The sequence below is a fragment of the Carcharodon carcharias genome, chromosome 22 (assembly GCF_017639515.1).
Source record: "Carcharodon carcharias isolate sCarCar2 chromosome 22, sCarCar2.pri, whole genome shotgun sequence".
Lineage (NCBI taxonomy): Eukaryota > Metazoa > Chordata > Chondrichthyes > Lamniformes > Lamnidae > Carcharodon > Carcharodon carcharias.
Window position 1 is genome coordinate 30,371,383 of NC_054488.1, and position 16,722 is coordinate 30,388,104.

Consider the following 16,722-nt stretch of genomic DNA (forward strand, 5'->3'; position numbering starts at 1 on the left):
GGCAGGATGCTTTGTGAGTGGGCGGGGGGTGGGGGGGAGGGGTGGTTGTGCCGATTTTGCAGATGATGGTGTTCACAACCATATGCAGCCGTTGTCCTTCTAGGTGGTAGAGGTTGCAGTTTGGAAGGTGCTGTGAAAAAACATTGGCAAGTTTGCAGTACATCTTGTAGGTGGTACACACTACTGATTTTGTGCATTGGTGTCCTTGGAGCTCAGGTGATTTGACTTCCAACAATCACAGCTGTCATTCTTTGTGCTAGGTATGACTCCAACCAGTAGAAAGATTTTGCCCGATTCCTATTGATTTCAATTTTGCAAGGCTTCTTGATGCCACACTCTGCCGAATGCTGCTTTGATTTCAAGGCTGTCATTTCTCGCTTCACCCCTGGACGTCAACTCTTTTGGCCATGTTTGGACCAAGGCTGTAATGAGATCTGGAGCCAAGTGGCCCTGGCACAACCCAAACTGAGCATCGGTGAGCAGGTTATTGTTGAGTAAATACTGTTTAATAGCACTGTCTGTCAATGACACCTTCTGTCATTTTGCTGATGATTGATAATAGACTGATGGGATGCTAATTGACCCGATTGGATTTGACCTTTTTGTGGACAGGACATACCTTCGTAATTTTCCACATTGTCGGGTATGTGCCAATGGTGAGCTGTGCTGGATCGGCACAAGTCTTAGTATTACAGTCAAGATGCTGTCAGGGCCCATATCCTTGACTCTTTATATTGCCTCCAGCCGCTTCTTAATAAATGTGGAGTGCATTGAATTAGATGAAGACTGGGATCAGTGATGGTGGACAACTCTGGACAAGGCCAAGATGGATCATCCACCCAAAACAATCTTCAGCCAGAAGTGCCAAATGCTTCCTTGTCTTTTGAAGTCAATTTCAGTGGGGTGAGAATGGATCTGTCCTAGGTAGATTAAAATCAAAAATTCTCACACCTGGAGTACTGTATACACTTATGATTTCCTTATTTAAGGAAGGATATACTTGCATTGGAAGCAGCTCAGAGAAGGTTCATTCAGCTGATCCCTGGGGTAAAGGAGTTGTCTTATGAGGAAAGGTTGGGCATATACTCATTGGTGTTTAAAAGGATGAGAAGTGATATTGAAATGTTAGACCCTGGGGGAAATGAAAACAAGGCGGAAAAAACTCAGGTCTAGCAGCGTCTGTGGAGAGCGAAACCGAGTTAATATCCCAGAAGCATTGTTGCTGACCTATCAACGGACACCCACTGTATCTGTGTCTATAACCACAATGCACAAAGGCCTTCAAAACAAGCACTCATGAGTTTTGCAGCCTTACAAACCATCTAGTCATTAGATTTAACATCTGGCTAATATCAACTGTTGCATTGAAATAAATAGATGGCTTGTTATAAATTGCATCTCAACATCCTTTTCTTTCATTTAATGTGACACAAGTTTATTTCAAAATATCATCCAGTGAGCCCCAAGTGCTAGTCCATTCTTTTGAGCCCACACTTTCTACAAGGTGTTATCCCCCTGCCTTTGGTTCATGTGGAGCTTGGATGCTGCCTTTCTTACTCTAGTGTATTAAATAGCTGTAGTCTGGGCCTCAGGTTACCCACACCCACCTGGGGCCCAGCACAGTTCAGGCCATTTGCATCTTTGCAGGTGCTGCCTCATCCAAGAGCAGGGTCCAGTTTTTGCGTTAATGTCAAAAGGGCTGAGAATATGTCTTCAGCTGTGGAAGTGCCCTGAGAGGAGCTCCCATTGCTTGAAGCCTGTCCCTCCTCTGCTCTTTGAGGCCTCACATTAAATCCTGTGGTCACCTGGAGTGGTTGAGCTGGCAATGGTGAGATACATGGATGAGGCCATGATGTAGATGTCCACTCACAAGCTCCACATCCAGTTTGTACTATGCCACATCTGTCTTTCCATTAGGATTGCCTCTTTCTCAATGGAGGAAGCTGTGTGCTAATAAACCAGAGATATGGCACCACTCATGTCATGAATGGATTCCCCCATCGTTTGCACATAGAACTTCACTGCCTCTAGAAAATCTGACAGATCCTCACGCATTTGATGCACCAGCTCAATCCTGTGCTGCTTTGATGGTAACACCTCAAGTCTACTCTACCACAGAATGGTGATATCTGCATGGAGTTGAGCATTGCTGGGGCTTTTCTCATTCCTCAGGGAAATGGCTACAGCTGTCACTGCCTCTGCTATCTGTGAAATGCTCATCAGATTGTACTACCCATTCTACTTGTACAACAGACCCTACCATCAGTGCATCTGTGCTGGTGGGGAGTGCACAGGAATAAAGTGTCTTCAGATGGTGCTGCATCCTGTGAGCTGGCTGTCTCATTGGTCTGTTCCTAATATCCTGCTGGACCTGGTGGAGATAAAATATTAAAATGAAACATGTTCCTTCAACCAAGGCTTCTTGCTTCACCGCCTTGGTGGTGGTAAAGGCCCACACCCATGCCAAACAAGGTGTAGAGAATTTTGGATGGAACTGTATACCCTCTCCATTCCCCCTACACCTGACTTGCCCTCAGCAGCAGACTCACAAGCAGTGACCCATCTGATCTGCATCGCTTTCTATCCCACTGGTGTCACCAGTGATAACAGCAACTCCACCTCTGGCCTGTTGGCACACCCTGGCATTCTGAGCACACTCCTGCAAGCACGAACATTGGCAGTAAGTACTATCTTCTAGCACCTATGTGCTTGTCACTGAGCCAATGTAAATGTGCAGCACCATGCTGCTGCAATGGCATGGTGTATTTCAGCCATCTCAATGCAGCATTCACCCATACCTAAGCATGGGTCTCGGCTGTATGATAATTGGAAGCCTGAACTTTAACATTGGCACCTGCTGCTGCTCCTGGAATCAGATTTCATCGCTGTGCTTCCTGTTACCAGCTGTTAACACAACTCATCTTTCCAGACTGCAGCAGGTCAATAAATCTGTTGCTCCACTAGATCCATGTTCTGGCACCTCAGCTGCTCACAATGTCTGCCTCTTCTATCTGTGCCTTCTTGGTGACACTTCCTGGCCTCCTTACTTTTGTTGGGCCAACAGCCCAAGAATGATATAGTTCATCAATAGGATTGTCAAATTATGTGTCCAGTCTCCTCCTCAACTTTTCACCTTTTACAAGCCCAGGGTCAATGGCAGCTTTTACTGGCATCTCACAGTTACCTCAGTACAAACCAAGGATTAAATCTTCTGATCTGCTAAGAACAAAAAAGTACAGTACAGGAACAGTCCCTTCAGCCCTCCAAGCCTGCACCGATCATATTGCCTGTCAAACTAAAACATTTTGCACTTCCAGGGTCCGTATCTCTCTATTCCCATCCTATTCATGTCAAGCTGCCTCTTAAACACCACTATCGTACCTGCTTCCACCACCACCTCTGGCAGCGAATTCCAGACATTCACTACCCTCTGCGTAAAAAACTTGCCCCACACATCATCTCTAAAGTTTTCTCCTCTCACCTTAAATCTATGTCCCCTAGTAATTGACTCTTCCACCAAGTCAATTGGGAATTTAAAGCAGAACATTTAAAAGGCAATACAAGCACTGAAGACAAAAAACTGGCGAATGCAAAATAATTTTTATTGTGTAGAATTTAGGTAGGGCAAGTGAGTGGCATACTCGCCCTTTTAAGGGTTTATGTGCTATATAAGAACACACAAATTAATCAATTCCATAGGAATTTCACTGACTCTTCAACTGGCGATTGGTCATGGAAATGGGATGCTACGTAGAATCCTCTGGAGAACCTCGTTTCCCCGAAGTGCATGAAGTGTGTCTTCGTACAGATGGTTCACAGCGCTACACAGCTGCTCAGGTGGGAGTTCTGTTCTCCTGCACATCACCACAGTGATTACTGTGCATAGCAGCAGAAAGAGCAGCACCTTCAGCAGCACTTGGTGGAATAAGTGTCCCTTTTGAGAAGCTGACGGACCGGCAGAAGAAACTGGTTCTAAAAGGGATTATGGGATGGAGAAAAAGCAATGATTTAATGAACACGTGTATACTTGAACATAGTTCCCAACCAATAACTTTCTACTGTTTTGATTGAGAAATTGTGATAGCACAAGGCATGGCCCAAAAAAACACAGGCGATGATCTAGTATTAAGAACTAGGCACAATTCTTCTCCATGGTTAGGCTCTGTCTTCACTACAGAGGGAGTAGCTGGAAAGCCATTTTACAGACTGCTCAGATTTGACAGCTTTTGTTTACTCTTTCATGTGATCTGGGTGTTGCTGGTCAAGGCCAGCATTTATTGCCCATCAATAACTGTCCAAACAAGGAGCCTTCCTGAGCTGCTGCAAACCAACTGGTCTAGGTGCACCCACAGTGCTGTTAGGAAGGGAGTTCCAGGATTTTGATCCGGTGACAGCAAACAACTCATATTTCCAACTCAGGATGGTGTGGGGCTTGAGGGAGAACTTGCAGGTGATGGTGTTCTCATTTGTCTGCTGCTCTTGTCCTTCAAGGTAGTGGCGGTCATGGGTTTGGAAGATGCTGTCAGAAGCTTAGCAAGTGCATCTTGTAGATGGTACACATTGCTGCCTCTGTGCATTGCTGGTGGAGGGAGTGTATGTTTAAGATGGTGGATGGAGTACCGATCAAGTGGTTGACTTTGTTCTGGATGGCATTGAGCTTCATGAATGTCGGCAGAGGTGCACTCATCCAGGCAAGTGGAGAGCATTCCATCACACTCCTGACTTGTACCTTGTAGGTGGTGGACAGGCTTTGGGGAGTCAGGTGGTGAGTTATTTGCTACAGATCATTGATGAAACAGTGGAAGATGATTAAACAAGAGTTGGGAGGTACCCCCCAGGCAGGATGGTACCACCTATTATTCCCCCGAGTGAAGGTGCCTTAGCCACACCAAGCATAACTTTAAGACTGACCAGAGTTAAACCAACATATTCCCTGCTGTGGTATCCAATGTTAGTGTTCCAGCAATCCCCATCACTGGCACCAACATTATTCCTTTTGTTTTGTTTATCAATGAGAGATTTGTCCTTCCAATTTGCACCTTTCTTACGGAAACATTGGCCTAGCAAATGTGCATTGGTGTTTTTATTGCCATGAACCATCTCATCTTCTCACTCTCTTGCCCACTACCCATACCATTTAAGATCCATTTTTAAGCAAATATCTACTTCCCTTTCAAAATAAATTGTGGATTTTGCTTCAGGAGAGGGTTGCAGCAGAGAATTCCATGGTCTCACCAGCTTCCATGTAAAGAGGTTTTTCTCGATTCCTCTAATTTCTTTTGTGATCATCATAAAGGCATGCACTCTGCTGACCAATGAAAATCATCTGATCGTATCAGCAAATTAGAGTCCATGGAATAAAAGAACAGTAGCAGCATGGACACAAAATTGGCTAAGTGACAGGAAAACTAAGTAGTTGTAACCAGTTGTTTTTTTGGATTAGGGGAAGTTATATAGTGGGGCTCCCCAGAGGTCAGTATTAGGATCCTGTTTTTTTTGATATATTACAAGTAACCTAGACTTAGACATGCGGGGCACAATTTCAAAATTTGCAGATTACACAAAATTTGGAAGTATTGTGAATTGTGAGGAGGATAGTGATAAAATTCAAGAGGGCATAAACAGGCTGGTGGGACACAACAATAAGTGGCAGATGAAATTTAATGCAGAGAAGGGTGAAGTGATTCATTTTGGTAGGAGGAACTGAAAGAGGCAATATAAAATAAAGGTACAATTCTAAAAGGGTGCAAGATTAGAGGGACCTCGGGATGTATGCAGATAAATCATTGAAAGTGGCAGGGCAGGTTGAGAAAGTCGTTAAACAAAGCTTATAGTATCTTAGGATTTATGATAACCCTATATAAAATACTGGTTCAGCCTAAACTGCAGTATTTTGTCCAGTTCTGGGGTCACACTTTTAAGAAGGATGTGAAGGCATTAGAGGATGCGTAAAAAATTCATGAGAATAGTTCTAGGGATGAGGAACTTTGGTTACATGGATAAATTAGAGAAGTTGAGGCTGTTCTCCTTCGAAGGATTAAAAGAAGCAAAAAGAGTGCTGGAAATTATCAGCAGCCTGGCAGTTTCTGTGGCGAGAGAAACATTTCAAGTCAAATATGACTCTTCTTCAGAATGTCTGAGTATTTCTAGTACTTTTCAATTTTGTTTCAGATTTCCAGCATCGGCAGTATTTTGCTTTTATTTAAGATTAAAAAGGAGATTTAATCAATGTGTTCAAAATCATGAAGGGTCTGGACAGAGTAGATAGGGAGAAACTGTTCCTGTTGGCAGAAGGGTCAAGAGGCAGAGGACACCAATTGAAAGTGATTGGCAAAAGAAGCAATGGAGATATGAGGAAAATCTTTTTCATGCAGCAGTTAGAAATGCACTGCCTGGAATGCGGTGAAGTCAAATTCAATTCTGGCTTTTAAAAGAGACTGGGATTATTATCTGACAGGGGAATGGAACTAGGTGAGTTGCTCTTGCAGAGAGCTGGCAAAGACATGACAGGCCAAATGGCCTCCTGCTATGCTATAACCATTAAAATTTTATGATCGTATGCTATTTAGCTCCAGCTTTTCAGATCTTTCTTCATATTATGCCTAAAATGTTTAGAATAGAATGCCCAGCCACACAGGCCAGACAGCTAAGCTCAAATCTGTGACTGAGTTTGCCAGTTATACAGCAGGCACACTATGGCATGCTAAGACTAGCAAGGAGGAAGGAAACAAACAACATGAACTGGTCTTCCTATTGCTGCTTGCCATCCACTGATTCCTGCATGTGTGGACACAGTCAGGACAGGTCAGGCTGAGCTTTTAAAGGCTTCGGCAATCGAGAACCTGTTAAAATGCATTCTTAGCTCCAATGGAACAACTATTGTAGTGGAGATGTCTGGTACCCATGAAACACACATCCAGCAAGTGATCAAGCCTTCAGGAGGACAGGGAACAGCAATGCTAAATTGGGGAAGGAAAATTATTATTTAAGCAAGTGATTTCAATTTTCAGGAGCTTACTGAGAGAATGATGAACTTGCTTTGACCTGCCCATTTCTAGTAGTTTGCATGGCTCATGGAGCAGATGCAATTCTGAGCAAGATGCAGTTTGCAGTTCTGCAGGAACTTACACAGCTCACCTACTTCCCACCTTTCACTTACTTTCCAACATACCAGTAGGTTTCTCCTCCTTTGGCTCGTTGAATCTCTGTAATTTCTGTGCATCATACTCCTTCCTGCGCCTCTCCTTCTCCTCCATTTTCTCTCGTTTACGCAGCTCTCGTTCCCTTGCTTCTTTAGCCTTTAATTCTGCTTCACGTCTTTTCTCCAACTCTGCAACAACAGACATTTAGCTGTAAAGTGGCAGTTAAAGCTTTTGGATGCTTTCTGGTATTGTTTGTCATTTGTTCTATGATACAGTGCTACACTCTTGCCTCCAAGTCAGAAAGTTGCGAATTCAAGTCCACTCTAGACTTGAGTACATAATTCAAGCCGATATTCCGGTGTGTTACTGGGGAGTAAAGCACTGCTGGAGGTGCCATCTTTAAGAGGAGATGCCAAACCAGGGCCCATGTGTGTGTTCATATTGATGTAAAAGACCTCCACAGCATTAGACAGAAGGAATTCCTGCACTGTCATGGCTAGCATCTATTCCTGAGCTAATATCACCAAAACTGATCCTTTATTCAATTTGCTGCTGGCGTAGTGCTCAAGCTGGCTGCAGAATTGCCCTACATTATAACAATGAGTACACTTCAAAAACCGTTCAATGTCTGTAAAGCATTTTGAGTAATCCTGAGGACATGAAAGTTGCTACATAAATGCAACTTTATAAGCATGGGCCTGTGTGATATAGCATCTCTGTAATCAGTGACGTCAAAATCAGCGATGCAATCACAATGCTCTGAATGGATCAGCTGCCAGCAGCTTTTCCCAAGCCAGGTACCGAGCAACAGATTTCCCATTCTCACATTGTGTTCTTGTTTAATCATCCTGACCAATGGCATGGAAGATCTAGTAAATGACTTCGACCTCAAGCTGCTGCACTAGTTTATTTTGTTCATAACAATAAATAACGTTACGTCCCAAAAATCTTCTCTCTGCTACTTTTTTGTACCTTTCTCGCTGAACAATAAGCTTACCCCTTTCAACCTGCAGCCGCCGCTGTTTCTCACGATCTTGTTCAGATTGAATGGTTTTCATATACCGCAGTACCTGTAGTGTCAAAGAGTGAAAACAAAGTTAACAATGGATTTTCATGAACTGAATCATTACCCACTGTAGATTTGCACACCAGATTCCTGCAAATTAACTCTTGAACAGTGCACATTGTGTAAAAGAAATACTAGTTTAAAATATCCTCTTTCACTAAAATTACTGCCCTAACACTATTAGTGGCAGACCAGCACACAGTACTCCACTGTTAACAGTGACAGAACTGCACCCATTAGTACTGTACTCCAGTGCATGACAAGCACTGGACTTTACAAGGTTATGTTTTAAAATGTTTAATTTAAAGTCTTGGATAGGGGGAATGGTGATCATTCTAAACTTCTATCTGGAGACAGGCCCATTTGATCTGGTTGTCATGGGGAAAGAAACCAAAACCTATTGAAAAAGTGATAATTTTCGCACCTTGAAACAGGAAAAGGGACAGCTGTTTTTGGGAGATAAACACAGAAACATGGGCAGGGGAGAGGAAATGGGACGGGAGAGAGACAGAGAAAAGCGCAAAGCAGCTACCGCTATGAAAAGCGAGGTGAACAGTTTTTGTGTTAACAACTAAGCAGAATGCTTGTAAAGGTTGATTCTCTATTTGAAAGGAAAAGGACAAGACCGACAGAATCTTTGGAGATTTAAGGAACAAGTGGTCACCAAGGTGGGCCTTCCTGATGCAATTCAGTTCTAGAATACTCAGGTTGAGTACAACAATTTTCAAAGGACACTAGAAGATTCAACATGAAGATTCAACACCTGAAGTGAGCCCCCTGGAAAGCTGGAAGTAACTTGGGACTTAATCTTGTATTGCTTCAGAACCTTCAGCAAAAGCAGATGTAAGATGCACCTCAATTAGATTAATTTGTTAATGCAGAAACACTTTTACTTTAGTTTGGTGTATTGGTTGCATGGTTAAGTAATGTTTGATCTATGTTGATTTTAATTTGTTAGTTATAGTATAAGTATTCAAACTGAATAGACAAGATTTCAAGTTATTTACATCGGTTGCCAGGAAATTTGTCTTTTGGAAAAAGTTGATGATCTTTACAGGGTTCATAACAAGTGTTATACAGTGACAGACCTGTGCCCACATTACTGTACCCAAATTATACAGTGACGGACCGGTAATCACTAGTACTGTGCCCATGTTATACAGTGGCAGACCTGTACCCACCAGAACTGTACAATGTTACAGTGACAAATGTGCTCCCACCAGTACTGTTCTCCAGTGTTGCACAATGACAGACCTGAATCCACAATATACTGTACCCATGTCAGTGACAGACCTGTACCCACCAGGACTGTATCCCAGTATTATACAGTGACAGACCTATCAGACCTATACCTGCCAGTATTGTACCAATGTTATACAATGACAGAACTGTACCAGCCAGTACTACCTGTGTTACATTGAGACCTTTACCTAGTGAGTGCTGTAACCCAATGTTGTATACTGACAGAGCTGAACCCAGCAGTACTGTACCCAATGTTACAGTGACAGGCCTGTACCCATTAGGACTGTAGCCCAGTGTTAGGTGAGACCTATACACACCAATGTAGTATCCCAGTGTTATACAACGATAGTCCTGTACTCGCCAGTACGGTACCCATGTTATATTGAGACCTTTACCCATCAGTACTGTAACCCAGCGTTCTACAGTGACAAAGCTGAACCCATCAGTACTGCACCCCAGTATTTTACTGCAACAGAACTGTATCCACTGTAACCCTGTATTTTACAGTGACACCCACCAGTACTGTACCCTAATGTTATAAAGTAACAGACTTCTACCCAACAATGCTCCACTCCAGTGTTATTCAGTGACAGACCTGTCCCCATCAGTCTCTCTCCGCCCCCCACACACACACCTTAAACCAGCTTATATTTCAACTCTTTCTTGGACTCGAACTCAAGTTCTGTCGAAGGGTCATGAGGACTCGAAATGTCAACTCTTTTCTTCTCCGCCGATGCTGCCAGACCTGCTGAGTTTTTCCAGGTAATTCTGTTTTTGTTTTTGTTACCCCAGATTTATACCATTTATATCCTGTTTTTGGATACAGCCCAAGTTTAAGGACTATATCTAGAGGAATACAGCTGGTAGTTTTCAGAGTTCTAAAAGTGTCCTGTCTGTGCTTTTCTGGGATCATTTTGTGACTGGATACAATTTCAGCTTAACTAACAATGCTGTCCATTTGTCACCTAGGTTGTCAAAGATAGAAATATAGATTTAGAGTAAACTAGCAAGAGGCATAAAAACAATTAATGGTTATGTAAAAAGAGTAGTGAAAGTAAAAATGGCTCTTTCAGAGAGTGACAGGAGAAATTGTAATGGGCAATAAGGAAATGGTAGAGATGTTGAATACTTTGTATCTGTCTTCACAGTAGCAGACACAAAAAACATTCTGGAAATAGTGGGGAACCAAAGGTCCAGTGAGATTGAGGAACTTTAAGAAATCAGTATAAGTAAATAAATATTCTTCAGAAATTAGCTGATAAATCCCATGGACCTAATGGCCTAAACCTAGGGTTTTAATAATAATAAAAACAAAAAAAAAACTGCGGATGCTGGGAATCCAAAACAAAAACAGAATTACCTGGAAAAACTCAGCAGGTCTGGCAGCATCGGCGGAGAAGAAAAGAGTTGACGTTTCGAGTCCTCATGACCCTTCGACAGAACTTGAGTTCGAGTCCAAGAAAGAGTAGAAATATAAGCTGGTTTTAGGTGTGTGTGTGTGTGTGTGTGTGGGGGGGGGGGGGGGGGGGGGGGGGTGGAGAGAGAGAGGGGGGGTGTGGTTGTAGGGACAAACAAGCAGTGATAGAAGCAGATCATCAAAAGATGTCAACAACAATAGAACACATAGGTGTTAAGGTTGGTGATATTATCTAAACGAATGTGCTAATTAAGATTATTTTTAAATAACTTAAAATCTTTTACGCTCTCCCCACCCCCACTAGAGCTATACCTTGAGTGCCATACCATCCATTCTTAATTAGCACATTCGTTTAGATAATATCACCAACTTTAACACCTATGTGTTCCATTGTTGTTGACATATTTTTATGATCTGCTTCTATCACTGCTTGTTTGTCCCAACAACCACACCCCCCCTCCACTTCTCTCTCTCTCTCTCTCCGCCCCCCCCACACATTAAAACAGCTTATATTTCAACTCTTTCTTGGACTCGAACTCAAGTTCTGTCGAAGGGTCATGAGGACTCGAAACATTAACTCTTTTCTTCTCCGCCAATGCTGCCAGACCTGCTGAGTTTTTCCAGGTAATTCTGTTTTTGTCTAGGGTTTTAATAGCTGTGGTAACAGAGAGAGTGTGAGCACTGGCTCTGATTTCTAAAATCACCTGGATTCTCAAATTATCCTTGCAGACTGGAAGAGAGCAAATGTAACCTCGCTATTGAAGAAAGAAGGGAAAGAGAAAACTACAAAAGGCTTGTTAGCCTGATGTCAATAGCAATGGAAATGCTACTTTATTGACAAGGTAAGGGGTACTTTGAAAACCATAGGACTGTGCAGAGTCAACATAGATTTAGGGAAGGATTTGACAAATCTGTTTTTTGAGGTTGCAATTAGCAGGGTAGATAAGGGGGGAAACCAGTGGATGTAGTGTATTTGGATTTTCAAGAAGCATTCAATAAGGTGTTACACAAGAGTTAATACACAAAATTAGGGCTCATGGAATTGGGAGTAATACATTAGCATAGATTGAGGGCTTGTTAACAGATTTAAAAGGGGAGTAAATTAGGTCATTTTTGGCAACAATAAAAAGCTAGGTGAAAAAGCTGTGAAGTCACAAAGAGACTGCAAAGGGACATTGACAGCGTAAGTATGTGGGCAAGAACATGGTAAATGAAATATGTTGAAAAATGTGAAGTTATGCACTTCTGTAGGAAAAATAGAGTCATGGAATCATATAGTCATTACAGCACAGGAGGAGGCCATTTGGCCAAGGAGTCCATGCTGGCTCTGTAAAGCAATTCTTTCAGTCCCATTCTCCAGCTATATACCTGTAACCCTGCAAGTTTATTTCATCGAGTGACTATGCAATTTCTTTTGAAACCATTGATCGTCTCTGCTTCCACCACCCAGTGACAGGCAGGTTATTACTGAATAAAATAAACAAACTCAAAGAGGATAAAATCCCTTTCCCAATGGATTGCATTCACATATCTTAAAAGAATCTAGTGGAGCTAGCAGAAGCATTACTACATTTATCAAATACAGGTACAGGACCCCTTATCCAGTGTCCTAAAATCAGGTCCTGCCCTGGAAACTACAATCCACATCAGGCATTGCTGTCCATCATAGCTGGGTGGCAACGTGGTGATCCCCTGTTCTTTGGGTCTGGGATTAATGGCAGAAGCTGCCTGGTTCACCCTTCGCCCTCAATTTCCCCGTCCCAGCTGGGTGCAGCTCGACAGAGAAATCAGCCCAGCTTCAGTTATCCCAATCCCCACCACCACACCCTGCCCCAAGTCCAAAATCCAGAAAATCCCCATAATTGGTACATATCCAGTAACAAGCTTCCTGGACATGGGGTCCGGTCTCTGTAAATCATTAGAAAAAGATGTATTGCCAGAAGACTAGCTGACAGCTAGTGTAATTCCTGTATTTATAAAGGGAGACGGAACATACCCAGGAAACTACAGACCAGTCAGTTTAACATTGGTGTTAGGAAAAATAATAGAATCCCTACTAAAGGAAAGAATAGAAGAGCATTTAGAAAAGAAAAATATAATAAACAGTCATCTTGGTTTCAAAAGGGAAAATCTTGCTTGATCAAACTCACTGAATTTTTTGAGCTGGTAACAGAGTAATGCAGTGGTGGTAACTTATCTGGATTTTTTTTTAAAGACCTTCAATAAGGCTCCCCATAAGGGACTAATGAACAAGACTAGAGAATGTGGAATCAGGGGACAAGTGGCAGAACGGATTGGCAGCTGGCTTGAAGACAGAAAGCAGAAAGTGGGATTGGTCACTTGGTAGCACAGAAGTATAGCTGAAAAAAAAGCACCTCGAGTGCCTGAGCAGGGTCATTTTCCAGTCATTAACCCAACCCCTGCCATCACCCTTGAACTCCTCCCACCAATTGAAATTAGAGCTCGGTGGGAAACAGCTCTTAAGTAGTCTTTAATTGGTTACTTAGGGGCCTAAATGGGGCGGGCGGGGGGGGGAGGTGGGGGCAGCCTAGGCCTCTCACATCCCACCGTAAGATTGCCCAGAGGTCAGGGGCTGACATGAGCCCAGTGGGAAGGTCATCTGGAGATTTTTATGGCCACCCCACCAGCGGGAGAATGTAAAATTCTGCCCGTAAAATTCGTCAGGAGATTGGCATGAGAAATGCTAAGAGGAATTTTCCCCTGGCTAGGAGTCTGGAGCGGGAGGTTACAGTCTCAAAATAAGGCATTGGCCATGCAGGACCAAGATGAGAAATTTCTTCAAAGGGTTTTGAATCTTTGGAATTCGCTACACTAGGAGCTCAGTATCTTCAAGACTGAGGTTGACAAGATTATTGGGATCGGGGAGCAAGGGGATGTGAAAATAGAGCGGATAGTTGGAATTCAGGTAAACAATCAGCCATGCTAGCATTAAACAGCAGAGCAGGTTCGAACAACAAAGGTCCCAAAGCACTTCACAGGAGTGTTATAAAGGATGATTTGACAACAAGCCACATAAGGTGGCATTAGGGCAGATGGCCAAAGAGGTTAGTTTTAATGCATATCTTAAAGAAAAGGACAAAGAGGAAGAGAGGCTGAGAAGTGTCCAGAGTTTGGGGCCCAGACAATTTAAGTCACAGCCATCTATAGTGGAGCAATTAAAATTGGGAATGCTCAAATAGCTCCACGGGTTTTGGGACTGGAGGAGATTATAGCGATTGAGGGGTGAGGTCATTGAGCAACTTGAAAACGAGGGTAAGAATTTTAAAGCGACAGGGAGCCAATGTAGGTTAGTGACCACTGGGATGATGGGTGAACAGGAGTCCTGCGGAGGTCCCAGGCATCACAGATGCCAGTCTTCAGCCAATTCGATTCACTCCAATGTGATATCAAGAAATGGCTGAAGGCACTGGATACTGCAAAGGCTACGGGCCCAGACAATATTCCAGCAATAGTACTGAAGACTTGTGCTCCTGCAATTGCCACAGCCCTAGCCAAGCTGTTCCAGTACAGCTACAACACTGGCATTTACCCGACAATATGGAAAATTGCCAGGTATGTTCTGTACACAAAAAGCAGGGCAAATCCAACACGGTCAATTACCACCCCATCAGTCTACTCTTGATCATCAGTTAAGTAATGGAAGGGGTCATCATCAGTGCTATCAAGCCGCACTTGCTTAGCAATAACCTGCTCACTGACGCTCAGTTTGGGTTCCGGCAGGGTCACTCAGTACCTGACCTTGTTACAGCCTTGGTTCAAACATGGACAAAACAGCTGAACTCCGGAGGTAAGAGTGACTGCCCTTGACACCAAGATGGCATTTGACCCAGTGTGGCATCAAGGAGCCCTGGCAAAACTAGAATCAATGGGAATCAGGGGGAAAGCTCTCCGCTGTTTGGAATCAATACCTATCACAACGAAAAATGTGTGTGGTTGTTGGAGGTCAATCATCTCAGTTCCAGGACATCACTGCAAGATTCCCCAGGGTAGTGTCCTAGGCTAAAACATCTTCAGCTGCTTCATCAATGACCTTCCTTCCATCATAAAATCAGAAGTGGGGATGATTGCACAAGGCTCAGCACTATTCCTGACTCCTTAGATACTGAAGCAGTCCATGTCCAAATACAAGACCTGGATAATATGCTGGCTTGGGATGACAAGTGACAAGTAACAAGTCACACAAGTGCCAGGCAATGATCATCTCCAACAAGAGAGAATCTAACCATTGCCTCTTGATATTCAATGGCATTACCATCCTGAATCCCGCACTAAAAACCTCCTGGGGGGGTTACCATTGACCAGAAACTGAACTGGGCTAGCCACATTAATACCGTGGTGACAAGAACAGGTTAGAGGCTAGGAATCCTGCAGTGAGTAACTCACCTCCTGACTCCCCAAAGCTTGTCCATCATCTACAGGGCACACATCAGGAGTGTGATGGAGTACTCCTCACTTGCCTGGATGAGTGCAGCTCCTACAACATTCAAGCAGCTCAACAACTTCCAGGATGACGCAGCCCGCTTGACTGGCATCCACAAACATTCACTCCCTCCAGCACTGAGAACAGCAATATCTACACGATGTACTGCAGGAGCTCACCAAGCCTCCTCGGACAGCACCTTCCAAACCCACGATCGCTAACATCTAGAAGGACAAAGGCACCAGATAGATGGGAACACCACCACCTGGAAATCCCCTCCAAGTCCCTCAACATCCTGATTTGGAAATATATTGCTGTTCCTTCACTGTAAAAATCCTGGAACTCCCTTCCTAACAGCACTGTGGGTGCACCCACACCACATGGACAGCAGCGGTTCAAGGAGGCAGCTCACCACCACCTTCTCAAGGGCAACTAAGGATGGGCAATAAATGCTGGCCTAGCCAGCGACACCCACGTCCCATGAATGAATAAAAGAACTTCAGTGGGAGCAAGGGTACAGACAGCAGAGTTTTGGATGACATGTTTATGGAAGGTAGAATGAGAGAGGCTAGCCAGGAACACCGGAATGCTCAAGTCAGAAAAATTTAGCAGATGAGCTGATGCAGGGCTGTGCTGGGCTATGCTAGCGATGGAACTAGTCGATCTTAGTGATGGCACGAATATGTGGTCAGAAATAGATTTCAGGGTCAAACATGAAACCACGTCTGGTTCCGTCTCAGCCAGCTGCAGTTTGAAAGGCCAAATGCCTACTCCTGCTCCTATTTTTTCTGTTTTCATGTCATGCTTTGACAGCTTGAAAACCAGTTGCAGAAAGGGTTACTTCAAACAAGGTGAATTACATTTGTGCAGCTGACGACAAGTTAAAAATATGAGAATGCTGTTTTAGCGGAGTAGGCTTACTGCTGGTCCTAGTTTGTGCATTCATAATGACTTCACAAATAGAGTTGTGCACAGCTGTGCACCCTTCCCCAAATGACCAAATAGCCTCTTCCAATTTGGGCAGTGGTTGTCTTAGCGATCCACAACTTGGAAATAAAACAGCTAGTTGTATGGTGCCAAATGCTGAAACTGTGATTATGTTATCTTTGTGAGGATAAATCCTGAGGCTTACATTGGCTGCACTCTGTTTGCACTGCTTCTCATCCAGGCAGTCACCTGCCACCTTCTCAAGCAATGGATCAAGTGGATTGCCTTTTAAATCCAACCATTTCAAGTTCTGTAGAGAGAAAGGGGAATCAGTTAGCCTCATTGCTATCTGTGGGAAATTGCTGTCTGCATATTAACTACCACATTTCAAAAATTACCACAGTGACTGCACTTCAAAAGTATTTCATTGGTTGTAAAATGCTTTGTAATGCCGAAGTGGGGAAAGGTGCTATATAAATGCAAGGTC

General features: G+C 43.5%; 1 protein-coding gene and 1 long non-coding RNA gene across 4 annotated transcripts in view; one reads left to right on the top strand and one right to left on the bottom strand.

Moving 5' to 3' along the window:
* Positions 1-3,581: 3,581 nt before the first annotated feature.
* The window catches only part of lrrc59 (leucine rich repeat containing 59), a 34,172-nt gene continuing 21,031 nt past the window's right edge, over positions 3,582-16,722 (bottom strand). Inside the window, exons 4-7 of one of the 3 annotated variants that reach the window (XM_041217375.1) lie at positions 16,441-16,545; positions 8,140-8,212; positions 7,160-7,330; positions 3,582-3,972 (exon numbers count right to left, since the gene is read on the bottom strand). In XM_041217375.1, coding sequence (XP_041073309.1) covers positions 3,731-3,972; positions 7,160-7,330; positions 8,140-8,212; positions 16,441-16,545 — 591 coding nt within the window. In that variant the 3' untranslated portion in view covers positions 3,582-3,730. The remainder of the gene's footprint in view (positions 3,973-7,159; positions 7,331-8,139; positions 8,213-16,440; positions 16,546-16,722) is intronic. The other 2 variants (XM_041217376.1, XM_041217377.1) reach the window with 2 other exon arrangements.
* The window catches only part of LOC121293909, a 28,240-nt gene continuing 20,385 nt past the window's right edge, over positions 8,868-16,722 (top strand). The window contains exons 1-2 of the long non-coding RNA XR_005946638.1: positions 8,868-9,051; positions 11,597-11,709. This is a non-coding gene — a long non-coding RNA (uncharacterized LOC121293909). The remainder of the gene's footprint in view (positions 9,052-11,596; positions 11,710-16,722) is intronic.